This window comes from Zootoca vivipara, chromosome 12 (genome assembly GCF_963506605.1).
Source record: "Zootoca vivipara chromosome 12, rZooViv1.1, whole genome shotgun sequence".
In the NCBI taxonomy this organism is placed as follows: Eukaryota; Metazoa; Chordata; class Lepidosauria; order Squamata; family Lacertidae; genus Zootoca; species Zootoca vivipara.
In genome coordinates, this window is record NC_083287.1 from 58632166 (window position 1) to 58659119 (window position 26954).

At 46.8% G+C, this 26954-nt stretch overlaps 3 protein-coding genes across 3 annotated transcripts in view; 2 read left to right on the forward strand and 1 right to left on the reverse strand.

Annotated features, from left to right (window-relative positions):
* Positions 1-60: 60 nt before the first annotated feature.
* Positions 61-2477, forward strand: LAMTOR4 (late endosomal/lysosomal adaptor, MAPK and MTOR activator 4). The gene is made up of 4 exons (XM_035130265.2): positions 61-78; positions 176-262; positions 652-769; positions 2112-2477. Exons 1-4 carry the CDS (start codon positions 76-78, stop codon positions 2207-2209), a joined length of 306 nt encoding a protein of 101 aa, XP_034986156.1. The 5' UTR covers positions 61-75; the 3' UTR covers positions 2210-2477.
* A 2337-nt stretch (positions 2478-4814) lies between these two features.
* On the reverse strand, positions 4815-10873 carry LOC118092311 (zinc finger protein 883-like). The gene is made up of 6 exons (XM_035130239.2): positions 10350-10873; positions 8726-9202; positions 8458-8539; positions 8140-8222; positions 7038-7164; positions 4815-6400 (listed from the first exon to the last, which is right to left on the reverse strand). Exons 2-6 carry the CDS (start codon positions 9137-9139, stop codon positions 5154-5156), a joined length of 1953 nt encoding a protein of 650 aa, XP_034986130.2. The 5' UTR covers positions 9140-9202; positions 10350-10873; the 3' UTR covers positions 4815-5153.
* A 671-nt stretch (positions 10874-11544) lies between these two features.
* Positions 11545-26954, forward strand: part of LOC118092288 (zinc finger protein 585A-like) — a 30523-nt gene continuing 15113 nt past the window's right edge. The window contains exons 1-6 of the mRNA XM_060280533.1: positions 11545-11773; positions 18461-18965; positions 19169-19244; positions 19477-19559; positions 20422-20548; positions 21817-23283. Of these exons, the coding sequence (XP_060136516.1) occupies positions 18552-18965; positions 19169-19244; positions 19477-19559; positions 20422-20548; positions 21817-23283 (2167 nt within the window). The 5' untranslated portion in view covers positions 11545-11773; positions 18461-18551. The remainder of the gene's footprint in view (positions 11774-18460; positions 18966-19168; positions 19245-19476; positions 19560-20421; positions 20549-21816; positions 23284-26954) is intronic.

The window sequence follows — 26954 nt, forward strand, 5'->3', positions numbered from 1 at the left end:
AGTTAAGGTTGGGGAAGTTGTTCGAGGCGGCACCGGAGGGCTCGGTCACGGGACGGAGCATCGGCGGCGGCGGCGATGGTGGGCGGCTCCTCTTCCCCCTCTCCCCGCGGGTGGGGGAGGGGAGAGCGACCCCCCCGACTGACCCCCCGCCCCCTGACTTTCTTTCTCCCCCCAGGCGGCGACGGCGGCGTTGACTCAGGGGCTGGAGCGGGTCCCCGACCAGACCGGCTACCTGGTCATCTGCGACGGGGCGGTGCTGGCGGTGAGGAGGGGCCTTGGGACACGGAGGAGACCCCCCCCCCGGGAGCTGGGAGAGGCCGGGGCTCACCTCTCTCCTTGGAAGCAGAACTCTTTATATTGGGGGGGGGGGCGGAGTGGGCAGGCAGGCTGTTTAGGGAAGTTTTTAATGTTTAATCCTGTATTGTGTTTTTCATATTCGATTGGGAGCCGCCCAGAGGGGCTGGGGAGGCCCGGCCAGATGGGCGGGGTATAAATAATAAATTATTACTATTATTATTCTCAGCCTACCTCGCAGGGCTGTTGTCAGGGGAGAGTTAAATGCGGGTGGCGGAGATGGGGGGGAGTGGGCAGGGATGCCCTGCGATGCCTACTGACAAAGGACTCCTCTTCTTTTTCTCCCTGCCCTGCCAGTCTTCGGGCGACCTGGAGAACGACGAGCGGACGGCCGGGTTGATCTCGGAGCTGGTGAACACGGCCTGCGCCTTCCGCCTGCCCCGCTGCCCTGAGGTGCCTTTCCGGCGTATCTCTGGTGAGAAGGGGGCAGACCCCCCAGCACTCGCAGGCGGGCTTACTCCATGGGGGCTCCTTGGATACAAAGGGGAGCGGGGCTGCATCCCACCCTTTTGGTGGGAAAGGTCGGGGGCGAGGTCACAGGTTTTTGAGAGGAACTCAGGGGAGCCTGGATTCCTCTTGGCCCTTCTTGGCGCCTGCTGTTCCTCCTCCCCCGTTCCAGCTGCTGACTGGGGTGAGGAATCCTCTCCTTTGCCCAGCAGCAGACGCTTCTCCCTCTCTCCTTCCTTGAGGCTGTTCCTCTGGGGATCTGTTCTGTGTAAGGTTGAACTCGGAGCTTCCCTGATGCGTCCTGTTCTTCCCCCTTTCACCAGACCCTAAAGGAGAGCCAGGCAGGTGGTGGGGACAGCTAGAATGGTGGGCAAGGAAGGCTCAGCATCCCCTCCCCTGAGCTATGGCACCCTCCTGGGCAGCCATCAGAGCACCTGCCTTGCATGCAGAAGGTCCCATGGTGGCTCCCCGATGGCATCTCCAGATATGTCTGCAGAGTCTAGTGGATTTACTGCCAGTCAGCGAAGACAGCACAGGGCTCAATGGACTGAATGGTCTTCCTTGGGAGAAGCACCTTCCTGTCACTGAGCCTGACCTACCTCAGAGGGATGCGAGGAGGAAATGGGGTGACCGACCCATCAGTGAAGGAGTGGGCTTGTTCTGCAGTGCGCTCTTTGTGGGGCTTCCTTGAAACTGCTGTCGGATCGAAGCAGGATGCTGCAGCACAATTGCTGGCAGGAGTGAGGCCTTGTCAGCATATAACACTTGTACTCGGAGACCTGCTCTGGCTGCCCATTTGCTACCAGGCCAAGTTTAAGATGGGGATAATTAGAATGTAAAGCCCTTAACAACTTGGGACCGGTTTACCTATGAGATCACCTGAGCCCACATGTACCAGCCTGACCACTTAGGTTGGCTACAGGTGCCATATAATGCACACATCGCAGTTGTACGAACTTAATCGCTTAACCTAAGCCCTGGAACTCCCTGCCTATGGACGTTAGGCAGGTGCCTTCAATTGCACTTTTCTCGATGCCTGCTAAAAAAACATGCAAAACAAGCCCGCACTGGCGTTCAGAGTTGGTGCCAGTTTTAATCAGTTTTTAGTCTATATTAACTTTCCGAAAGTTTAAAATTGCTGCTGTTAATCTTCCTCAGTGATAATATTATATACTGCTTTGAGGTTTTATTATAACCAGACTGTGTATAAATATATGAAATAAGTACAGAAATGCATCCAAGCACCCTGCTGGGGGTCTCACCTCTCCTAATACCCTTATTGGGGTCTCTCTCTCTGTGTCCCCCCCCAGTGGTATTTGGGGAGCACTCCTTCCTCGTGACCATCTCTGGTCAGAAGCTGTTTGTGGTGAAGAGGCAGAACAGCGTCCGGGAGCCTGTGATCGTCTGAACTCAACCTGCCCGCTTCTGCTGTTACTGTGACTTTGGGAGTGGGGGACTCAAGGAGAGTTCGGGAACAAAGCACCTTCTTTTTTGTATGTGTGTGGGGCTCATCCCTGTGTTGATACTGGATCACGAGAGGGCAGACGGCTCCTTGGATGCGTTGTACATACTGCTTAAAGGCTTTGTGCCGCTGGAGGTTTGCTCCATATAGCTGTGGGCGTGATGGCGGTATCATGTAAAATAAAGTTCTTTGGAAAGAGACAACTAACCTGGTGGACTAGCTGTTTAGTAGAATCATGGAATATTAGGGTTGGAAGGGGTCCCTGGGGTCATCTAGCCCAACCCCCTGCAATGCTAAAGAACCCGACAGGTAGCCACCCAGCCTCTCTCTCAAAATCTCCAATGAAGGAGAGCTCACCACCTTCCGCAGTCATAGGACTATACTGTTGAAAGGGACCCTGAGTGACATCTAGTCCAGCCCCCTGCAATGCAGGAATCAAGCAAAGAATCTGTGGCAGATGGCCATCCAGCCTCTGCTTAAAAACCTCCAAGGGAAGAGGTTTCTCAGAGGTTCTCTGTTTCTCGTATGGCAGCAGAAGGGCCTGAGAGCGAAGGCAACCTGGGGGTCAGGAAATGGCACACTCCCCCCCCCCCAAAAGGCCTGGATGTATCTGGGTAGCCTGGTTCGTTAGGTGATCAGCAGAGCACTCATATAATAGCCTTGCTATCCCTTTGGCCTGATTAGTTTCTTTTTAGCAATGGCACCACATAAATAAGATTAAGGTTTTGCTGGCACGGAAATACGCTCAATACCACGCCCAAGGAATACAGAGAAATAAATCACAAACTAAACAACTCTGTATATGGCATTAAAAAATACATTAACAATAATACACAACATTTCAACACCTAATACAGTGGTGCCTCGCTTAACAAACGCCCCGTAAGACAAAAATTTCACTTAAAGAAAGGATTTTTCTAGCGGAGGTTGCCTCGCTAGACAAATTCGTTTTACGAAAAATTCGTCTAGCGAATCGCGGTTTCCCATAGGAATGTATTGAAATTCAATTAATGCGTTCCTATGGGCAATTTTTTTTAAAAAAAAAATATTCAATGCATTCCTATGGGATTCGCTAGACAAATTTTTCGTTATAAGAATAGACCCGTGGAACGAATTAAATTCGTCTAGTGAGGCACCACTGTACATAGAATCAAATAATATCTGCCATGCCAAAATAATAACCACATAACAATATCTCAAAGCCAAACAATTCAAATATTCCTGGAAGAAGTCCATGAGAATGACTCTCTGTATAGACGGGTGCTGGTGCAATCCGAATGGAACTCCCGATGATGAGATACCCGGCTTTCAATCTCTGTTTTGTGAATCTTCTGGTTGGCCTGTAAAGGAACTACCGGTATATAATGGCAATTTTGTGCTCCAACAAATAAATCGGCTCCGAACTTAGAATGACATACTGCTCTTTTTTGAAAAGGCCATATAGTGTGACATATACAGGGCCTAAGCCATTTGGGGCTTTAAAGGTCAGCACCAACATTTTGAATTGTCCTTGGAAACTTACTGGGAGCCAGTGTAGGTATTTCAGGACTGGTGTTATATGGTCCCGGCAGCCGCTCCCAGCCACCAGTCTGGCAGCCACATTCTGGATTAGTTGTAGTTTCCGAGTCACCTTCAAAGGTAGCCCCATGTAGAGCTCATTGCAGTAATGTTTATCGTCCCAATATGGACTCTCCATAAATGTTTTATGATTATTTTGGACACCTGAATGGTGGTAATTATGATGAGTTAATAATAGCAGGGGATTTTAATTAAACATTTTCCTATCCTAACCTAGATAGAAATACACCAACAAAGAAAAAGAATTAGTGAGGTTAGACAATCGGGAAACATGAATGAATTGAATTTAATAAATCCTTGGCCCTTGATATATCCTCCTGTGGCAATTTACCTCTATGCCACTGGCCCTTGCTCAGGTGAGGAAACAAAGCTTTAAATAATGGCAAAACCAAGAGAGCAAACAAAAGTGTCCTGTTGGGACTTGGTTTATTAAAACTATTGCACAATACGATAGGGCAGATTTGCTGGCTGGAAAAGACTGCCCCAAAGGAACATTTGAAAAAAGCTTTTATAGGGTTTTATACACATAGCTGATATACATCACAAAACATGACTGCATACATCAAAAGAGGTCACAGGTAAAGGAGTGTAAAAGTTCTGGCTCCACTCTGTTTTCATCTCCCCTCATTTATCTTGGGGAACCCCAACCCTTAAGTTTCGGCTTTTGCACTTAGCCTCCAGTTGCCTTCAGCAAGGGGCCTTCCCAATACGTCCTTCCATGTCCCCGGAACGCTTCAAAGAGCTGCTTGCTTAGCACTCCAGTACTAATGCAAAACATCCCTCCTTGGTTGGGCATTTGTGCCTTTCTAGTAATGCAAATAAACCTCCCACAATTCAGAGTCAGATCAGCATGGAACGCAGTGTAGACGTGTGGCATGAGAGATTTGCAAAATGTAGGAGCATAATAATCAAATAACTTATTGATATACTGTTACGTAATCCCATAAATGCATTAAACAACTAAAGCAAAATCTACCACCACTAACAGAAGATTCACTTTTCTCACATGTGCACGAGAATTTCTTTAGGTTTGATGGTTTTCTAATACCATCTTTCTTCCAACATATATTTCTCCCCTGTATGAATTCTTTGATGGACTGTGAGATTGACACTCTCATTGAACTTCTTTCCACATTCTCAGCACTGTTGTGGCTTCTCCCATGGATGAATTCTTAGACTGGAAGTGAGATGGGGGCTCAGACTGAAGCTTTCTCTACACTGCAACTAGTGATACTGTTTCTCCCCTGTACTAATTTTTTGGTGGGAAGTGAGACTCATCTTGGAATTGAAGCTCTTTCCACATTCTAAGGATTTAAAATGGTTCCTCCGTACTATGACTTCTTTCATGTGAAGTGAGACTTCTCTTACGACTGAAGCTGTTTCCACATTCCAAGCACTGATACAGTTTCTCCCCTGTATGAATTCTTTGATGCGAAGTGAGATTGGCTCTGTCACTAAAGCGCCTTCCACATTCAATGCACTGATATGGTTTCTCTCCTGTATGGATCCTTTGATGGGAAAGGAGATGGTGGCTGTGACTGAAGGTTTTTCCACATTCCAAGCACTGATATGGTTTCTCCCCTGTATGGATCCTTTGATGTGAAGCGAGATTGTTGCTCTGACTGAAGCTCTTTCCGCATTGCAAGCACCGATATGGCTTCTCCCCCGTATGAATTCTGTGATGCGAAGTGAGATTGGTCCTGTCACTAAAGCGCTTTCCACATTTGGAACAGAGATACGGTTTCTCCCCTATATGGATTCTTTGATGGGAAGTGAGATGGGCACTTTGATGGAAGCCCTTTCCACATTCCAAGCAATAAAATATTTGTTCCCTTGTATGAATTTTTTGAGGGGCTGTGAGATTGGACATCACTGTGAAGTTTTGTCCCCATTCTAAGCACTGATGTGGTTTCCCTTCCGTATGAATTCTTCGATGGGAAGTGAGATGGGCCCTCTGACTGAAGCTCCTTCCACATTCCAAACACTTATAGGGTTTTCCCTCTATATGAATTATTTGATGGGAAGTGAGATGGGCCCTTTTACTGAAGGTCTTCCCACATTCTGAGCACTGATATGGTTTCTCCCCTGTATGAATTCTTTGATGGGATGCGAGATGGGCACTCTGAGTGAAGCTCTTTCCACATTCCATGCACTGATACGGTTTGTCCCTGATATGAATTTTTTGATGGGCTGTGAGATTAGACTTCACACTAAAGCTCTTTCCACATTCTGAGCACCGATGTGGTTTCTCCCCTGTATGAATTCTTTGATGGGAAGTGAGATGGGCACTCTGAGTGAAGCTCTTTCCACATTCCAAGCACAGATACGGTTTCTCCCCTCTATGAATTCTTTGATGGGAAGTCAGACTATCCTTCCGACTAAAGTTCTTTCTACATTCCAAGCACTGATAGGGTTTCTCCCCAAAGGGATTTATTTGATGGGAAATGGAAATAAAGCACTGACTGAAGCTTCCTCCATGCTCCAAATGATTGTATGGCCTCTGCCCTGTGTGGATTTTACCGTGGTCCCTCTTGTTCTTAATTTCCATTTCACCACTACCTGCAACAAAAAAAGACACAGATTAGAGTCTTGGTCATTCCAGTTCTTAATTTCCAATTCATCACCACCTGCAATGGACAAAGAAATGGATTACAGTCAGATTACAGGAAGAAATGGAGTTCAAATTATTGAACAATGCTGATTTAACGCTTGTGATACAGGAAGATCTGAAGGGAATTAGGAGTCTTACTACAGGGATTACCACATTTGTTGAAAGGCATTAGCTAACATTTATGGGAACCTGAGGTTTGAAAAGCCTGGCTCTTTTCTGGAGTGGACTTTGCTTGGCCCACTCATGGATTCAACACCAATTTCCAATGTCAGTCATCTCTTTAGTCAACTGTAATTGGACAGAAGCAAAAAACAAAAAACTGACAGAAACTACCACCACTTTTCTAACCACTCTCAAGCCTACATTTTAAAAATGTAGGCAGTTCAGACCAGCCCAATCATTTTTATTTGACTATCTTCTATAATGTGTAAAAAAGGAAAACTGGTGTGTTTGTGGGGTTTTTTTTGTGTGTGTGTGTGTCCAAATCGCCACTGCTGGGGGTTGCGCTCTTGAGCTCCAACAAAATATTGGAGGCTCGTGTATTGAATTTCAAAACAGATAATATAATCTGACAGGGAGCCTTACTAAGAGAGGCCACGATCCCACGATTCTCCTTAATGACTTCCTTATGCAGAGCTCTCTGGTCAGGATCCAGCAACGCCCACTCCTCGTCTGTGAAATGAACAGCTACATCTTCAAAGCACACCGGACCCTAAAATAAAAAGGGAAATGTCCTCTTCTTAGACAGCATGGCTGTGTTGTTTTAAGGGATTGTTTGGCTTCTTCTAACGACTTAATGGAATTCTTTTATTGTGTACTTTAATGATGACTATTTTAACAATAAGATTAGGGACGCAGGTGGTGCTGTGGTTTAAACCACTGTGCCGCTTGGACTTGCGGCTTGGAAGGTCGGTGGTTCAAATCCCCTCAACGGGGTGAGCTCCCATTGCTCGGTCCCTGCTCCTGCCAACCTAGCAGTTCAAAAGCATGAAGTGCATGTAAATAAATAGGTACCGCTTTGGCGGGAAGCTAAACGGCATTTCTGTCTGCTGCTCTGGTTCACCAGAAGCGGCTTAGTCATGCTGGCCACTTGACCCAGAAAAATTGTCTGCGGAAGCGGACAAATGCCGGCTCCCTCAGCCTGTAGAGCGAGTTTAGCACCGCAACCCCAGAGTCGTCGCGACTGGACTTAACTGTCAGGGGTCCGTTTACCTTTACATATTTTAACAATGGGTACTACTTTTGAGGTAAATGGGTGGAACTCTGCATTGTGTTCTTCAAATCACGCGGTCTCTGTAAGCATTCGTTTGCCAGATGGAAGGAGCCCCTCTCTCTGCTCCCTGTGCACCGTTCAGCAAGCAGAGGACCCTCCTGCTGCTCTACTGCCAACTTCAATGGGGGGCATGGGGAGGAAAGCCCCACTGTGCACCTGCTGGGGCTGTTTAGGTGAATCCTGGTCAATGTTTTGGATGATTTGTCAACTGCTTAGAAGCCTATTTTAGCATTCAACAATCAATATAGAAATTAAACTGCAACTACTGTACTGATCAATAATACCAGCAACATTCAGAAGCCTAGTTAAGTGGAGGTGGCTGTTCATTAGTCTCAGGGGGATTCGTTCAGCCCCAGAGGCATCCTGCCTGCCCCGCCCCTCAGCCTCTTTCCCCACAATGCTCCTTCCTGCTACCTGATCTGGTTCCATAGCTGCTGCTTCCCTTCCACCACCATTAAAAGATGGATGAGGAGGTATTTCCAGCACCGTTCTGTCACCTGCAAGAGAGAAAGGTAAACAAGAAGCCATGAGTGCCTGCTTCTGTCAGAGGTGAAGCTATGCAGCTCTAAGTGCAGAGGGTCCATGCATTTGGACATCTGTACGCATTTCATCTTTTAGCTATGTAAAAATACAGCTCCCCTCCTTTAGGCTCTTGGCCCCAAGTGTCTCTCCAAAAAGGTGGAAAAAACACACAATGTTATCAAAGAGATAGAAAAACTAATTTCTCCTTACTCAGTGGCCTCTCTTCAGTCATCAATGGAATCCTCTCTGCCTCAAAGTGATTGGCAATCATTTCTGCAAATGGATATTTTCCCTGAAATAGCAACAAAGATTAAAACAGGAAATGGGAAGAACGCCTAGAAGAGGAATGGCAGAGGCAAAACCTTTTGGGGGCATCATAAATAATTCCTTGGAAGCTTAAAAAAAAGAAGTAGTAGAGATATTTTGGATACTCTCCCTCCTGTTCAGACCCCTTGAGAGTATCCAAAGTCTCTCTCACCTGCTGCTCTGCCTCCTTCCTCTCCTCTGTCTGACTCAGGAGGAATCCTTCGGCCAGGGCCACTGCCTGGGAACTGGTCTCCGCTCCACATTCCCTCACCCAGATCTCCATCTCCGGTGGAAGGACAGCCAGGAACTGCTCCAAGATCACCAGGTCCAGCATCTCAGCTTTTGTGTGCCTTTCTGGCTTCAGCCACTGATGGCAAAGGTGATAGAGATGGCTGCAAACTTCTCGGGGTCCTTTGGCCTCCTGGTAGCAGAACTGTCTGAACTGCTGGTTCTGCAAATCTGACTGGAGGGTGTCCTCCTCACCCAGGATCTTCTGCACGGAGCGTTCCCATAATCCCCCACTGCTCCCAGTTTGGATGACATGGCCTCTTCCTGCTTCAGGGCCAGCTGAGTCTTGCTCATCCATCTGTGTTCTCAGGAAGCCTCCAAGAGATCAGAAGGAATTCTTTGGTCTTCTGCCAAGTTCTGTCTGTTCAAATTAGAAGTGATAACAAATTATGCAAAGCAAAGAAGAAAGAGGTTCCCTTAGCAAGTGCGGATGAGTCTTGCTTGGAACCAGGGTAAAAATTCCACCACAGCCCAGACGCTATGCTTCCCCCCACCCTTTTTTTTAAAGGAAGGAGTAGAACCCCAATTTTTTAGTATAATCAGCCATGACAAAATCCAAAATAAAAACCACTAGAATGCCTACATTACGCAAATCCACTTGAAAAAAAACACGTAAATGTAATAGGCGAAACGGGAATATCCAGGAACCACATTTTGTACATACTGGGCTTCGTGGTTAACTGAATAAGCTACATTTTAATATGATATGTCCCGATGTTGACTGTGACGTAAATGAGAAGCTGTATCTAATTTTGAGAAGTAGTTTCTAGTAAATAACTTTACAATTGGTACTATACAATTTTTTTGTGTGTGTGTGTTTTCAGTCAACAAATCAAGCCCGTGGGGGTCCTAATCCTGGGGTGCTCTAGGGCTGCTCCCCCCCCCACTTCAGTGCACATTTCTTTCCTGCTTCATTTTTTGTACTGGGAGTCTCCAATGTATTCCAGACAAGCTACAGGGGTGGGGTGCCCTTTTCTTTGTTCTCAGGGCCAGATCCAAGCCCCCAAGGGCCAAGTGGGTGGTGCCAAATAATAGCCCTAAAATGAGTAAAGTAGGACTCACCTTCTTTCTGTGACTGTAAGATGTTTTAAGCTGTTTTTGATACTGTGTTTTAAAGGGCAGGTAATGAATGATGATGATGGCAATGTTACATAACGTAACCCACACACAGCCATATATGCTTGGGGGTTCTCTGGGGCCCAACATGGTCACTTGAGGCTCAGGTGGCCTCAGTGACTAGGAGTGTCCAGTTCCAGTTCCAGTCAGCTGACCAGCCACAGTGGGACAGAGATGACAAGGTTGTGGGACTCCCTGGGTCAGATGGCATTATTGCAATGCCCTGTGGGTGGGCATTTCCTTCAGAAAGACAGAGTTTGCCCTTCCCCTTCTCCCCAATATGCCCTCCCCCATGCATGAACTGAACAGCCCCCCTGCCACGCACCCCACCTGCAGCCCTGGGACCCCCTTCTCCCCAGTGCACCCTAAGTGGGGAGAGAGAGGAGACTCACCAGGTCCCAGGAGACGCCACCAAGGCAGAAGGGACTGTCAAAATATGCCCCCCTTTCCCTTGCAGGAAGGCACTGGGGGAGGGGCTTTTGCTCTGAAGGACCTCTCCCCTCTTTCATTTCCTCTGCTCTCTAGGAATCCAGCCCCGTTCCTTTTAACCCTTGGCAAGCCGAGCGCATCGAGTTCACCCCTCTCTTCTCCTCTGCGCTTTCTCTCTCCAAAGCAAGAGCCCAGGAGGAAAGCAGCGCATTGCGCACACTCAGCTGTTGGAGGAGCAGCTGGCAAGGGAAAGGGCTGCGCCGGAAGCAGGAAGACCCGTCCTAGAATATTCGACTTGCAAGGGACCCGAGGGTCATCTAGTCCAACCCCCTGCAAGGCAGAATTCGCCACCAAAGAATCCCTGGCAGATGCCCAGCCAGCCTATGCTTAAAATCCTCCACCATCTTCTGACCGTCAGAAAGTTTTTCCTTCTATGAAAAGGTCCCTCTCCCGCAAAGGAAAACCTCTCTGGGCGTGTGCAAAGGGCGGGGCTCCTCCCAGATTCATCATTTCGAGGGGCGGGGGCTGAGCTTGGGGCGCTCGGCCTCCCAAGTGTTGCAAGGAACTGAGTTGGATTCCTAGAGAGTAGAGCAGGCTTCCTCAACCTCGGCCCTCCAGATTTTTTGGCTTACAACTCCCATTATTCCTAGCTAGCAGGACCAGTGGTCAGGGATGATGGGAATTGTAGTTTCAAAACATCTGGAGGCCGAGGTTGCGGAAGCCTGGAGTAGAGAGGAAAGGAAGGAGGGGGGACCAGGTCCCCCCCCAGCGAAAGCCCCTCCCTCCCAGTCAAAGTGTATTTAAAACAGGCACCCCCAAACTTCGGCCCTCCTGATGTTTTGGACTACAATTCCCATCTTCCCCGACCAATGGTCCTGTTAACTAGGGATCGTGGGAGTTGTAGGCCAAAAATCTGGAGGGCTGCAGTTTGGGGATGCCTGATTTAGAAACACTTTGAGCAAGGGGTTGAAAGGAAGGGGGAGAAGATCACAATGTACTGTATATATTTTCCCCTGCCAGCTTTTCCTCTTGCTTTTTTTTTTGCCAAGGGAGGGAGCAGCTCACAGCCCATCCAGGAGGGTACCCCAAAATAAAGAATCTTTGGATGTGCGCAATGCGTGGGGCTCCTCCTGGGCGCCTGCTTTGGAGAGAGAGCGCAGAGAGGGAAGGGCGAGCTTGGGGCGCTTGGCTCTGCCAGGGTTACACGGAACGGAACCGGATTCCTAGAGAGGACAGAAAGAAAGGTGGGGGTGGGACCAGGTCCTCCCGATCCCAAGCCCCTCCCTCTCTCCCAAGGCGCTTCCTGCAAGCGGGGAGGGGGGGAGGCGGTGGATGTTTTGTCTGCCTCCTTTGCAAGCGCTGCCTCGGTGTCTCCTCCTGCAATCTGGTGAGTCTCTTCTCTTTCCTCCCTTTGGCTGGATGGGAGAGAAAGGGGGTCCCAGGGCTGCAGGCGAGGATGTACGCCCCCCCCCCAAATCAGGCAGTGGAGGGTCCTGCACCCCTTCGTTCCTTGCTCTCTGCAAAGCCAGGGGGCGGGTGATTTTGCAGGAGGTCTGCAACTGTCTTCTTCCTTTGTAGAAATGCGATGCTTGCTACTTGGGGAGAAAAAAATGGCATGCAAATGACCCCCGTTCAGATTTAGGAATGAGTCACATTTGGTCACAGAGGTTGTAGCCAGACGGAAACATTCGGACATAATGTACATAAAAAAATAAAGACGCGAATCTAACCTATGCAGTAAAGTTAGAAGATGGAGGGCAGCTAAACCTACGGAACTCCCTCCCGCAGGAGGCAGGGATGCCCCCCAAGCTAGATTGCTTTAAAAGCAGGATGAGGCCTATTCATAGAGGAGGAGAGGGCGATGGGAGGCTCCTAGCCACACTAGCCATGCTCTGCCCTCCACAGTCGGTGGCAGCGATGCTTCTGAATCCCAGTTGCTGGAAAAGCCACCGGCAGGGAGAGAGATGCTCTTGGGCTCGGATCCGTCTGGTGGGCTTCCCAGAAGAGGCCCCTGTAAGAACAGGAGGGGGACTCGGGCTTCCGGATTCAGCGCCAGCGTCGATCGGCGGGGTTTCGTCTCGTCTCCGAGACGGCCCGTCTCTGCTAGGAGTGGGGAGGGCAGCGAGAGCAACGCTGCGCCCCTTAGAACCTCGGGAAGGGCGTCCCGAGGGCAATTTGCTCGGCACAGACCCAATCCGGACTCCCCAACTCTTCGGTTAGCTCTAATAAGAGCTCCGGAGCGAGGAGGGTAGAAGTCGCGGGGGCCATTTTGAGCGGCAACGTTATTCTAGCAGGGAGAAGCTTCAAGCCGAAGGCGGAGAGCGCTGGATTCTTCCGAAAATAAAACGATTGGAAAAGACTGTAAGTAACCTCACGATTTGGATTATAAAACAATTTGGTCTGGGAGAGAGGGGAGAAAAAAGGAAGCCACCCCCCCCCACGGCAACAAAGAGACAGTAAATAGAAACCCGAAGCCATAAACAGAAGATTTGTAATTCAAAAGGATCCCTCAAAGGCATCAAAGAGAATATCCCCTTTGATGCAGGGTGAAAAGGGGAGAGAGACTGTGGTTTATGACTGCCCTGCAGCAATGAGGTAAAGCCTAAGAAAAACCTTTCTTTCCCTCGGGAGCCGGCAGCCTAGGCAATTCAGTGAGTTGATCAGGATTTATAAGTCAATTTTTACTTCACTTTGTATTTCTGGACTTTGTGGAATTTCTTTTTTGGCTTAAGTGCTTGTGAAATGTGAGTTCGAACTTTATTGTTAACAAGACTTGAAGAATGCAGCCAGCTTGTTAAAATGGAGTCGAGAAAATAAACTGTGATCATATTCCACCCCACGTGATAAGTTTTGACCTTGGCAGGACTGAAATATGTCAACAAAAAAGTGTTCCCCTGAGTTCCAGCGGTCTGTTTTGACCTTAATGTGGGAAACAAGAATAGAGTTATGTCAAGAGGAGACACGACGACAGGAGTTACAGCAGAAATTTCAGGAGGTGATGGCGGAATATGATTTTCTAGGAGATGAAGCTTTTGACACTGAAAAAGAGCAATGTGAGAATGACAATGATGGGGAAGGAAAAGATGAAGATGAGGACTGTGATGATTCAACACAAAATGAAACACACCATGAAAAAAATGATGACTCTACTCTACAAAAAGTTGGATGGAGTGCCCTGTCTTTGAGGGGGGCACGATTGGTATTATTGGAACTCCAGAACGCCCACAGGGAAGAAGGAAAAAATATGCAGAGAAGAGAAGAAATTCAGGGGTCCTGTATGGTGACCTGGATGGCAAGAGACTGTAAACAGGGGGTGGGGTGAAGGGAAAGTGATGTTGTGATTATAAGGATGGATTAACAGGTTTATAACTGGTCTGCTGATTTTGGAATTTGCTGGATTGGGGGGGGTGGAGCCGGTAATCGGGGATGTAAGGTTAAATTGAGAATAGTTATAGTTTTAAAAGTGAATGGATTTTGGAAAATGTGAAAATATGGAGGCTTATAGAGGGAGAAAAAAAATTAGGCACGGGAAGAGAAAATGGGAGTTTGAATTTTCAGTGATTTGAATATTAGATGAAAATGTTAACAATTGATTTATAAGTTGTATAAGATACAAAGGTGTATTTTTATAAAGTAAGAAACTGTTGCAGATGATAAAAAAGGGATGAAAACCGGGGAAGGGGGGGAGGGGAAGCCCATAAAATATGGTTTTTCAACTATGAATGCAAGAAAAATTTTTCTGTTTTGTATTGTTTTTTTCTTTTTCTTTTTTTTCTTCGCCCTTTCTTTTTCCCCTTTTTTTCCTATTTCTATTTTTCTCTTTTTTTGGTATAACAATAGATGGTTGGATGGATGTCCTCCTGCGTACTGCCCTGGTTTGCTGGAGCTCCCTGGTGGCAGGGGGGGGCTTTGGGGTCAGGGGAGGGGGAGGAGGACAGAAATCCAAGCATAAAATGGACCATTTCTGACTGTTCACAAACATGGGATACTTCTGTGGCAGGGGAGGACCCATGTGGGTGGGTAGGAAGGAGGTGGAAAAGGGGTTTAAGTATGTACCGTTTTTTTGTTTTTTTGTATTTTGTAAAATTAATAAAAAGTATGTTTAAAAAAAAAAAAAGAACAGGAGGGGGACTCAATAGGGGACCCCCTTTGGCCTGATCCTGCGGCTGCAGGGCTCATGTTCTGATGCTGAGTTCCTCCGGATGCAAGCGAACCCTCCCTTGTCCTTCAGTTAGAAGGAAGGCTTTCCCCACCAGCCATTCATCAGACAGGGGTCTTATCCAGACTCCTGGCTGACCCATGTGCGCCCGTTCAGACATGCAGTCTCTCAGGTGTGCAGAGGATCTGCTGAGACTGAACAGAAAGCCCTGAACAGAGAACCACCAAGGAATCCAAGGCAGCAGGAGAGGCCCTGCTGGGAAGGAAGCAAAGCTGTGCTGGGGGTGGAAGGGGCAGTGCTGAGAGTTACTGGGAGACCCTCTCCCCACCAGCAATAATTCCCTGAGTTCCCTGGCAAGGAGGACGGGTTGCCTAGCCACTCCAAGGGGGTGTCTCCTAGCAACGCTCAGCACCCTTTACAAACTACGTTTCCCGGGATTCTATGGTCTCATCCTGCTTTGCAGATGCAGCGCAGAGGGAGGCCTGGGAGTGTGTGTTGTCTTTTTGGAATAATTTTAATTGAGTTTTATAACAAGGATCATAGGAATAATAACGGATACAAATAAATTGACCCAGTCTTCTCTTGTCATTTGTCCATCACAAAAATAGTGCAATAACTCTATGGGAATATCTACAACAGAGAGTTCATTCTTAGAGGTCAGATCGTGTCTGAGTTCTGGGTTTGTGATAGAAATGGTTCTACAATAGGAGGTAAAAGGCTTACCTTGGTTTCTGTTCCTTCCCTCTCCTCCTTTTACCTTGTTATGACCGGGGTTACAGTTACGGTAAATGCTTTTAATACAACGCACCTTCCTTCTCAGCCTAATACTTGTTCCTGAGAAAGTGGTGTTGGGGGACAAGCATTAGGACCCCTGGGCGCTCACCTAGGGGTGTCTCAGGGCTCCGTCCTCTCCCCACTTTTTTAACTTTGCTTCACTCTGGGAAGCAGGTCACAGGAAAATGCGTATATTTCCCCTTGAATCCTTGAATCACAGCATTTATAAAAAAAGTGTTTGTAATCATTTATGTAAACACTGCCAACAGTACCTTTTTGCCTGTGTTAAGAAAAGCTGAAATTTCTACAAAAATATTCCTCTGCCCTGCAAGCAATGCATGGGCTGCTCTTCCACTCATAGCTCTATGGGCCCCTGTGTTCCAAAAGAAACCGGCAGTCCTGCCACTCACCACCTGCTCCAGGGCGGGGCCTGGTGGGCAGAGAGGGCTCCATTTTGTTTTGTTTTTTGTTTATAGAATCATAGAATCATAGAGTTGAAAGAGACCACAAGGGCCATCCAGTCCAACCCCCTGCCAAGCAGGAAACACCATCAAAGCATTCTTGACATATGCCTGTCAAGCCTCTGCTTAAAGACCTCCAAAGAAAGCGACTCCACCACACTCCTTGGCAGCAAATTCCACTGCCGAACAGCTCTTACTGTCAGGAAGTTCTTCCTAATGTTTAGGTGGAATCTTCTTTCTTGCAGTTTGAATCCATTGCTCCGTGTCCGCTTCTTTGGAGCAGCAGAAAACAATCTTTCTCCCTCCTCCATATGACATCCTTTCATATATTTGAACATGGCTATCATATCACCCCTTAACCTTCTCTTCTCCAGGCTAAACATACCCAGCTCCCTAAGCCGTTCCTCATAAGGCATCGTTTCCAGGCCTTTGACCATTTTGGTTGCCCTCTTCTAGACACGTTCCAGCTTGTCAGTATCCTTCTTGAACTGTGGTGCCCAGAACTGGACACAGTACTCCAGGTGAGGTCTGACCAGAGCAGAATACAGTGGTACTATTACTTCCCTAGATCTAGATGCTATACTCCTATTGATGCAGCCCAGAATTGCATTGGCTTTTTTAGCTGCTGCATCACACTGTTGACTCATGCCAAGTTTGTGGTCAACCAAAACTCCTAGATCCTTTTCACATGTACTGCTCTCAAGCCAGGTGTCTCCCATCCTCTATTTGTGCCTTTCAACTTTTTTGCCCAAGTATAGTACTTTACATTTCTCCTTGTTAAAATTCATCTTGTTTGCTTTGGCCCAGTTGTCTAATCTGTTAAGGTCATTTTGAAGTGTGATCCTGTCCTCTGGGGTGTTAGCCACCCCTCCCAATTTGGTGTCATCTGCAAACTTGCTCAGGATGCCCTCAAGCCTATCATCCAAGTCATTGATAAAGATGTTGAACAAGACTGGGCCCAAGACAGAACCCTGTGGCACCCCACTAAATTGCTGTTATTTATTTGCTGTTTAAATTGCTGTTATTTTTTACCCATGTCATTTTAAACTGTATTAAGGCTGTATTCTTATTTTAAGATTTTGATTTATGTGGAAATTATTTTCCATTTGGTTGTGTATTTTTTGATGTGGTTTATATATTGTTTGTGACTTTTGTAATTCTGTAAATCTTGTCATGTTGTAAGCCGCCTTGAGCATTGTTTTTAACTGTGGAAAGGCAGCATACAAATATAAAATGATGACGATGATGATGAGGAGGGGTATTTTTCGTCCATCCGCCTCTCTCTGACCCACCCCTAAGGGATTTCCCACAGACCCAGGGGATCCCCTCAGGCCTTGTTATTCGTTTAGGGGTCCCCTTTTCCTAGCAGATCTCTCCCCTCCTGACTGGAAGGAGGAGACCCTGGTTTAGTCCTTCTTCCCACAGCTTCTCCCTCTCCTGCCTCCTCAGACTCAGCCCTCCAGATTAAATCCTGCCTCCATACTCTCCCCTGACCCTCCACTAGGTCATCTTCCTATCTAAGCTGCTGTGGGGCTCCTTTTCCTCTCAGATCAGAGCCAGTCCTCCCTCAGAAAAACCCTCTCCAAATAACAACAACAACAACAACAACAACAACTGTATTGTTATAATAATAATAATAATAATAATAATAATAATAATAATAATAATAATAATAATAAACCCCACCTCCCCTCTCAGATCAGGCCCTGTCCAATTCTCTCCCTCAGAAAGGGCTCCTTGGATTTTCCCTCCAAAAGGGCTGGGAGCCAATCAGAGAGAGAGAAAGAGAGAGAGGGAGAGGCTCCTCCCCCCCTGCTCTGGCTCTGAGGGAAAATCCCTCATGGGAGAAAGTGGGTTGAAGCAACGGGAGAAAACTAGGAATAAGAAAGGATACAGATCAATGGACCGAGTCTGCTCTTGTCATTTGTATAGCACAATTAGTTTATGGGAATATCTACAACATATGGTTCATTCTTAGAGGTCAGTGCCTGAGGAATAGGTTTAAACAAAAACAGGAAAAAGGAAAACAGCTGAAGAGGGGTGCTTACAGACACAGTAGGCATGTAAGCTCTTCTTTGCATGCTTTTTAGCACTGCTCTTTGGCCCTCAGCCCTAAGAAAAAGGGATCCCACCCCGGCAGTTGTTCTTGAGAACATTGTGCATTCCAAGTGGCTAGAAAAGGAGAGAGAAGCAGGAAGGAAATGGGCCCTGAAATGGGGGAGGGAGGGAGAGCAACTCTTGAGGATCCCAGGGTTGGTTGGTTGGCATCCATCTGTCTCGGGAGACAATGGGAGAGTGTGCCTTTGGGGGTGAGGTCAAACTGTTGGAAGGTTACAGCGGCTGCAGAGGCAATAGCCTAGTGTCAAAATTACACTTGTACAAATGACTCACTTGTCAATCACTGTTCAGACTTCTTTCATTGACTGAAAACACTGAAAGGCAGGAGCAACTAGGCTGATTCATTTGACAGACACTCCCAATGTTTCCTGCACATTTTGCTTACTAACTTTCCTTCTAGTAGGGCTAGACGCTGACTTTTCCTTTTCCTTTTTTGAAAAAGAAAGTTCAGAGTCTGGGCTGTGTTGCAGTGAAGCCCTGGTTCCTAACAAGATTCAGGGAACCTTTTTCTTTTTCTGGCTGTGTATCCATTTCATAACAGAACAATGTATTTGCTTTGTAGGATTTGCAAACGCCTATACTTAGGACAGACAGAACTGGGCAGAAGAACAAGGACTTTCTTCTGACCTCTTGGAAGCTTCCTGGGAGCCCAGATGGATGAGCAAGACTCAGCTGGCCCTGAAGCAGGAAGAGGCCATGCCTTCGAAACTGGAAGCAGTGGGGGATTCTGGGAAAACTCTCTGCTGAAGATCCTGGGTGAGGAGAACACCCTCCACAAAGATGTGCAGAGCCAGCAGTTCAGGCAGTTCTGCTACCAGGAGGCCAAAGGACCCCGAGAAGTTTGCAGCCGATTCCACCACCTTGACCGTCAGTGGCTGAAGCCAGAAAGGCACACAAAAGCTGAGATGCTGGACCTGGTGATCTTGGAGCAGTTCCTGGCTGTCCTTCCACCAGAGATGGAGAGCTGGGTGAGGGAATGTGGAGCAGAGACCAGTTCCCAGGCAGTGGCCCTGGCCGAAGGATTCCTCCTGAGCCAGGCAGAGGAGAGGAAGCAGGCAGAGCAGCAGGTGAGAGAGACTTTTCTCTGGATATTCTCAAGGGGCTCTGAACATGAGAGAGAGAGAATCCTGAAATTATTTCTGAACTCCCCAACCTTTTTTGGAAAGCACCCAAGGAATGATATATGATACCCTAAAGTGCATCTCCCATTCCTTTTCTATTCTTTCTCTCCATTCTCTGTTTTCAACCCTTGTTGCTTTTTCATGAAAAGGATCTGTTTGCAGAAATGGACCCGAATTCCACTGAGGCAGAGAAGACTCCATTGGACACCAAAGGAAGGCCACTGGGTAAGGAGAAATGAGCTTTTTCTCCATTTCGTCACATTCTGTGGATTTTGAAACTAACCTGTGGGTTCTTTTCATCTTTTGGGGAAGGACACTTGGAGCCAAGAGCTCAAATGTCAAAATTCACTCAGTAGGTGAGACTTTTTCTGAGGCTCATCTTTAGTTAGAGATGCACTGCTTCACCGCTAAGAAAAGGATACGCTAATGGCCACCCACTTACTTTTGTCTCTCACAGGTAACAGAATGATGCCACGAAGACCTCCTCACCCATCTTGGAATGGAGGCAGGGGAGAAACAGCAGCTCTAGAACCAGATCAGGTAGGGAGAATCAGGGCAGTTTCGAGCAGGTTGCGCGCCCTGGTGCTGAGGGGCGGAGATTGCTCCGGCGCCCCCGCCCTCGCAGGGCGCAGCATGGTTTTGCCGTGTGGTGCCCTGCCTACCGGCCCAGCACCCTGGCGCACCACGCCACCTGGGGTCTACCTAGAGCCGGCCCTGGGGAGAATGAAGGATTGTGGGGAAAGAGGTATAGAGATAGGGCACCAAGGGTTCTCTCTCCTCCTGCTCTTGACTTCTATCAAAATTGTCCTTAACAAAGGCTGTAAAGGCCATTCCAGAAGGTTTATGTACTGAGAATGATGAACAACCACCTCACATTCACCAGCCTTCTGAATGATGCTCGTATTATTAATCAGTCTTTGCAGTTTTATTTACCAATTTAACATATAATGCTAAAACAAGCTTCTAAACAATTGGCAAACCATAAAAAACAGTGGCCAGAATTCACATCATGAATCCCATCAGTTGCATTATACTGTAGGACTTTCCCCCTCCTTCCCCTCCCTGTGACCCCCTGCACCCTGAAGTTGGCTTTAGGGCATGGCGAAGGTTTTCCCCCTCCAGAACAGTAGATGGGGAGAGGAAAGGGGGGAATGTTGAGCCGAGAGAATGATCTGAAGAACACCGTTTGGAGTTCCACCCATTTACACAAAGATGAATACCCATCATTAAAATACACAATAAAACAATTCCGTTAAGACGTTAAAATGTGCATCCTTAATTAAATTTTACAGCAAAACAATCCCATTAAAACAACAGGAATGAACAGGCAGAAAGCAGCAGAGCTCTGTGTTGCAGAGAATCTGTTGGCCGTCTGAGCAAGGCTTTTCTCTTCTTCTTTTAGGGTCCAGTGTGCTTTGAAGATGTAGCTGTTCATTTCACAGACGAGGAGTGGGCATTGCTGGATCCTGACCAGAGAGCTCTGCATAAGGAAGTCATGCAGGAGAATTGTGGGATCGTGGACACTCTCAGTAAGGCTCCCTGTTGGATTCTAATGTCTGTTTTGAAATTCAGTATGTATCTATATATGATGGACCTCCAGTATTTTGATGGAGCTCAACAGCGCCACCTACAGCATCTGGGATTCTGACACCCTCACAGTGAACCCTGAATGGAGGGCTATCTACTCTTATTCTTCCTCCGGTTTTGCCTTTGCCAAACCATGGTTGGACTGGTCTAAACTAGGCATGTCAAACTTGCGGCCCTCCAGATGTTTTGGCCTACAACTCCCATGATCCCTAGCTAGCAGGACCAGTGGTTGGGGAAGATGGGAATTGTAGTCCAAAACATCTGGAGGGCCGCAGGTTTGACATGCCTGGTCTAAACTATCTGGGCCTTCAGAGATGTGATGGAATTTGAAGAAGCTTCTGTCACATTTTCTGATTCTCTTTTTGCGTCTGTCAGTTTTTCATTGAGAGATGACTGACATTGGTATGGTGTGAATTCCCGGAATCAGCAGAACAAAATCTGTCCTGGAATAGAACCAGGCTTTCCAAATCTCACTGTCAGGGACTGGCTGGATATAGAGGAATGGTGGGAGGAAGCAGCAGGGGAAGAAAGCTCAGAGCCTGGGGTGTGGTGGTGGGACAAAAATGAGTTGTCAGAGGGAAAGGAGGAAGAAATTGAAGGAGGTGGTGTTGGAAGCTGAAGAAGTAACAGGTTTTAGTGAGCAGATGGAGTCTGTGGCAGAGAGAAGTCCAGAAGGCGAAGCTGAAGAAGAAGGAGGCCAAGAGGCACAGATGAGTCAGGCTGGTGATGAAGGCAGGGTGTCTCACCCTCCTGCTGTGATAAGCTTCCCCTCTCCCCCTTGTTTCCCTGACCCAGAAGAGGTATGCAGAAGAAGGAACAGATACAGTAGTGCTGGTGGAAGGGAAGGACCACTGAGAAGAGAAGGCTTAGTTGTGGGAAGACAGGGACTTGAAGTCGCCACGACTTCCTCATATGTAGTGGCAAAGTCTATGGGAATTGTTCCTGTGCTCACTTGGCCTGACACTACTGAGCAGCCTGTTTGTTCTCATAAAGAGTTAACTTCATTCATTCCATGTGATTTATTGCTGACCCATTCCTGACACCCAGGTTCCCATTAAGGGCTGTCAACAAAAGCAGTGAAGCCTGTTGTAAGACCTTACATTTAATTCCCTTTTGTTCTTCCTCTGTCCCAAGCATTAATTAGCAAAGTTCAATAATCTAGGGCTGCATTTCTTCCTGAGGCTATGATCAGTTTCTCTGTTTGTTGCAGGGGGTAATGAACTGGAAATTAAAAACGAGGGAGACCATGACAATGTCTACACAATGGAGAAGCGATGTAGAGGGAAATTTAATGAAAACTCCCATTCCACTTCCCTCCAAAGAAATCCCTTTGGGAAGAAATCCTATCAGTGTTTAGAATGTGGAAAGAGCTTCACCCAGACGGAAAGTCTCATAACCCATCAAAGAATTCATACAGGGGAGAAACCATATCAGTGCATGGAATGTGCAAAGAGCTTCGCCTGGAAGGAAAGTCTCACCGCCCATCAAAGAATTCATTCAGGGGAAAAACCATATCAGTGCATGGAATGTGGTAAGAACTTCGCCTGGAAGGAAAGTCTCACTTCCCATCAAAGAATTCATTCAGGGGAGAAACCATATCAGTGCTTGGAATGTGGTAAGAACTTCGCCTGGAAGGAAAGTCTCACCACCCATCAAAGAATTCATACAGGGGAGAAACCATATCAATGTTTGGAATGTGGGAAGAGTTTCAGTCAGAGTGCCCATCTCACCACCCATCAAAGAAGTCATAAAGGGGAGAAACCATATCAGTGTTTGGAATGTGGGAAAAACTTTACTCAGAAAAAAAGTCTCAGATCTCATATAAAAATTCATAAAGGGGAGAAACCATATCAGTGCTTAGAATGTGGAAAGAGCTTCAGTCGGAAAGAAAGTCTCACTTCCCATCAGAGAATTCATACAGGGGAGAAACCATATCAGTGTTTGGAATGTGGAAAGAGCTACAATCAGAGATCCAATTTTAAGTCACATCAAAGAATTCATACAGGGGAGAAACCATATCAATGTTTGGAATGTGGGAAGAACTTCAGTCAGAGTGCTATCCTTAAGACACATCAAAGAATTCATACAGGGGAGAAGCCATTTCAGTGTTTGGAATGTGGAAAGAACTTCAGTCAGAAATTAACTCTTAGTTTCCATCAAAGAATTCATACAGGGGAGAAACCATATCAGTGCTTAGAATGTGGAAAGAGCTTTAGTCAGAGGACCAATCTCACAGCCCATCTAAGAATTCATACAGGGGAGAAACCATATCAGTGCTTGGAATGTGGAAAGAGTTTCACCCAGAAGGATAGCCTCACGAACCACCAAAGAATTCATACAGGGGAAAAACCATATCAGTGCTTGGAATGTGGAAAGAGCTTCACCCAGAGATTAACTCTCACTTTCCATCAAAGAATTCATACAGGGGAGAAACCATATCAGTGCTTGGAATGTGGAAAGAGCTTTAGTCAGAAGCCCCATCTCACAGCCCATCAAAGAATTCATACAGGTGAGAAACCATATCAGTGCTTGGAATGTGGAAAGAGCTTCACCCGGAAGGAAAGTCTCACTCCCCATCAAAGAATTCATACAGGGGAAAAACCGTATCAGTGCTTGGAATGTGGAAAGAGCTTCACCTGGAAGGAAACTCTAACTTCGCATCTAAGAATGCATACCAGTAGTAGTAGCAGCAGCAGTAGTCATTTTATTACTGTCAGTGACCAGTATCAAGATAAAACCACCAATTACAAAATTGAATAGTTTCGAACAAAGTTGAGTAGAACAAAATAAAATAGTATAAAACCACATACACATAAAAAGTTGTTCTAGTTTGACATTTATTTGTCAGAAAGAAGTTCATTCCAAAATGGACACTCTAATCCAGCAGGTTTACAGAGACACTCATAAAGGAGATTGACTTGTGAAGTCACAAGACACCAATAAAACCTTTTCTACCCAACTCCTTGAGAGCCAAAGATAAGGTCCAGGAAATGAGATCTAACTCACGAGAGTTTACAAGGCAGAAACTTGACAGTGGAATGAAGGAACAACATCACTTAGTGCTTCTATTGAATAAGGTTAGCCTTATTCTGGGTCCTATCCTGGAATACAGTTCAACTGGCCAAGAGACATATGAGGACTTTATCAAAGGTTCAAGTGGTCATATAGACTTAATCAATGTGGATCCTCCAAACTACAGTGGTACCTCGGTTTAAGTACACAGTCTGTACTTAACCTGAAGCGAACTTTCCCATTGGAAGTAATGGAAAGTGGATTAATCCATTCCAGACGGGTCCGCGGAGTACTCAACCTGGAGCATACTTAACCCGAAGACCTTTCATTGCCTACAGACAGCCACCCAATCTTAAACAACTCCTCCCCCACAATAATACAACCACCAGACTTAACATGGACACTGGTACCAGAGCCTGCAATAAACCCAGATGCCAACTTTGCTGCCACATACACCCGGACAACATCATTACTGGCCCCAACAACATCCAACATACCATCTCAGGACTATTCAATTGCTCATCTTCTAACATTGTGTATGCCATCAAATGCCAACAGTGCCCTTCAGCTCTCTATATTGGACAAACAGGCCAAACCCTACCCCAAAGGATAAATGGTCATAAATCTGACATCAGGAACCATAAGACAGAGAAACCAGTAGGAGAACACTTCAATCTCCCAGGACATTCTATACAAGATCTCAAAGCAGCTGTTTTATTACAGGGAAATTTCAGGAACAAACTGGAAAGAGAAGTTGCTGAATTGGAACTAATTACCAAGCTTAAAACCATGGAGCCACCTGGGATGAATAGAGACATCGGATTCTTATCTCATTATGCATGATCAAACTTTCTTTAGCGCCTCAGCCCTTGTCCCCCCCCCCCCGGACTAATTGCAGCCATCAGCAGCCGTTAACAGCCATCCACAGGTTTACCACTCCCATCAGCCCATCACCCATTCCCACCCACCCCCACCACCCTCTGTATATATATATATAAGGGTCTGACACTTCCGTTTCCAGTGTATCTGAAGAAGTGTGCATGCACACAAAAGCTCATACCAAAATAAAAACTTAGTTGGTCTTTAAGGTGCTACTGAAGGAATTTTTTTATTTTGCTTCGACTCAGACCAACACGGCTACCTACCTGATGCTTGGGGCTGACGCTAAACTGCCCCAGACTCCACGCACTTTACCTTCCCGCCATTTACCTTCCCGCCGGAGTGGGAACGCCATTTACCTTCCCGCCGGAGTGGTACGTATTTATCTAGTTGCACTTTGACGTGCTTTCGGACTGCTAGGGTGGCAGGAGCTAGGACTGAGCAACAGGAGCTCACCCTGTCATGGCGATTCGAACCACCGACCTTCTGATTGGCAAGCCCTAGGCTCAGTGGTTTAGACCACAATGCCACCCGCATCCCTTGCAGCCTAGAATAGGATTAGCTATTTTTGCTGTTGCGTCACACAGCTGAAGAGGAGAAGTGAGAATGGATGATGAAAAGCCTTGTGAGTGGTACATGGGTGTTCTGTCCATGGGAAATTGACCACCGCACTAGCAAGAGGACTTCCGTAGCACCCAGATCCTCAGCAGTCAGGATGGGTTGGAGAGGCAGAATCAGCACCATGGAGAGGGACAAAGGAGTCAGCTTCAATGCCACAGCTAGCAACCCTGCAGCAAAGGCAGAGCAGTTGTCTCAGCAGTGGCCTGGAGTTACTCCAGAATCTGGGTTGCTATTGGCTGACTTGAGGCCCCACCCCCTGAATGCCCCCCCTGGGCAGTTAAAGGTTGGTTCCTCCTCTGCAACCACTGGCTTCCTCTTGGTCCCTAAAGTGGGTGATATTGCCCCATGAAGGTTTTTTTCCTGAGGGGCACTATGAGGCAGAGGTGTGGCAGTGTACACAACTCTCAGACTTCGAAGAACTTTCACTGCATGACCAAGTTCATTGGTTTTGTGTTGTATTGATTAAACTATGTACATTTGATTTTGAATAAATATGCAACTGTTACCTTTTAGAATTCATTGTGTTGCTATCTTCCTCAGTGTGTTGTGCAAACAGCTTTTCTGAATAATGCTTTTATATGGTAGGGGGCACTGGGGAGGAGTGGGGGGCGGAGGCACAAAAATGTTTGGTGATCTAGGACTTGGAGTTTCAGGCTCCGAGGATTTCTCCCCAGGGTCTCTCAGTCTTCTGAGGAGCCTGTAGACTAATGGATTAAGGTGGCAGCAGTGTCTCCCTGGGCTTCAGGGGAGGAGATATAGGCTTCCGAGACTCTGGCTTCACATGGGATGGGTCAGATGATCCCTGGAAAAGGGGGAAGAATTACATAAGCTAAAAATTCTTCTCCCATTAGTCTCTGCCTTGGCATTTCTACCAACCCTGGGGATTTGGGGTCACTCTACCTCCAGAACTGATACCTGTGCTTAGCTTGAGGAAAGGTGCACTATGGAACTCCCTGTCACAAGAAAACTACAACGGAAGTAATTTAGCAGACTTCCTAAACAGCGATTAGCACTTCATGAAACGGGGTAGGATACCTCTCACTCAGGGACCTAAGAGCTGTAGCCTGAGCAATGACTTTTGACCAAAGGACTCCTGCTGGAGAGGAAGTATTTAAATTCATTGCGTGAGAATTTGGCTTGTGTTCAACCGAGTGAGGGGCTCACCAACTGGGCACATGCGGGTGCCATGGCACCTACAAATCTTTCCCAGGTGCTCCTGTGCAGATGCCCCAGACCCTGATAATCCAACCCCCCCTTCTACTGTTCTTTATTCTAGATTCAGAAAACACAGACATCCATAGACAAATACTCATTGCATTACAAACAGCAAATGGTTGTCCCTTGTCAGTAAACTCAGAGGCTCCCTTGACCAACCTCCTTGTTTTCTGCGGCTCTGTGAGATACCTGGTAAAAACGTGTGTTGTTTCATCATTTAGCGTTCTTGCCTGTCATATTTTAAGACTTACATTTGAAGCATTGAGTAGAGCATTGTAAAGGCTTTTAAGAATCATGGGTCATTCATTGCTCTGCTAAATGCTGTTTTTTTCCTAAGAAGTGGCGAAATAAAAACAAGTAAAAAAGATTAATCTGATAATTATACACACACGAGAACAAAAAGAAAATACTAACGAAATGTATTTAGAAACACTTATGGCATGGGGTTGAAAGGAAGGGGGAGTATATCGCAATGTATATCTTTCCCCCTGCCAGTTTTCCTCGTGTGTGTGTTGTTGGGGTTTTTTTGCTGCCAAGGGAGGGAGCAGCTCAGAGCCCAGCCAGGAGGGTACCCCGAAATTATTATTATTATTATTAAATTATTTAAACCCTCCCATCTGT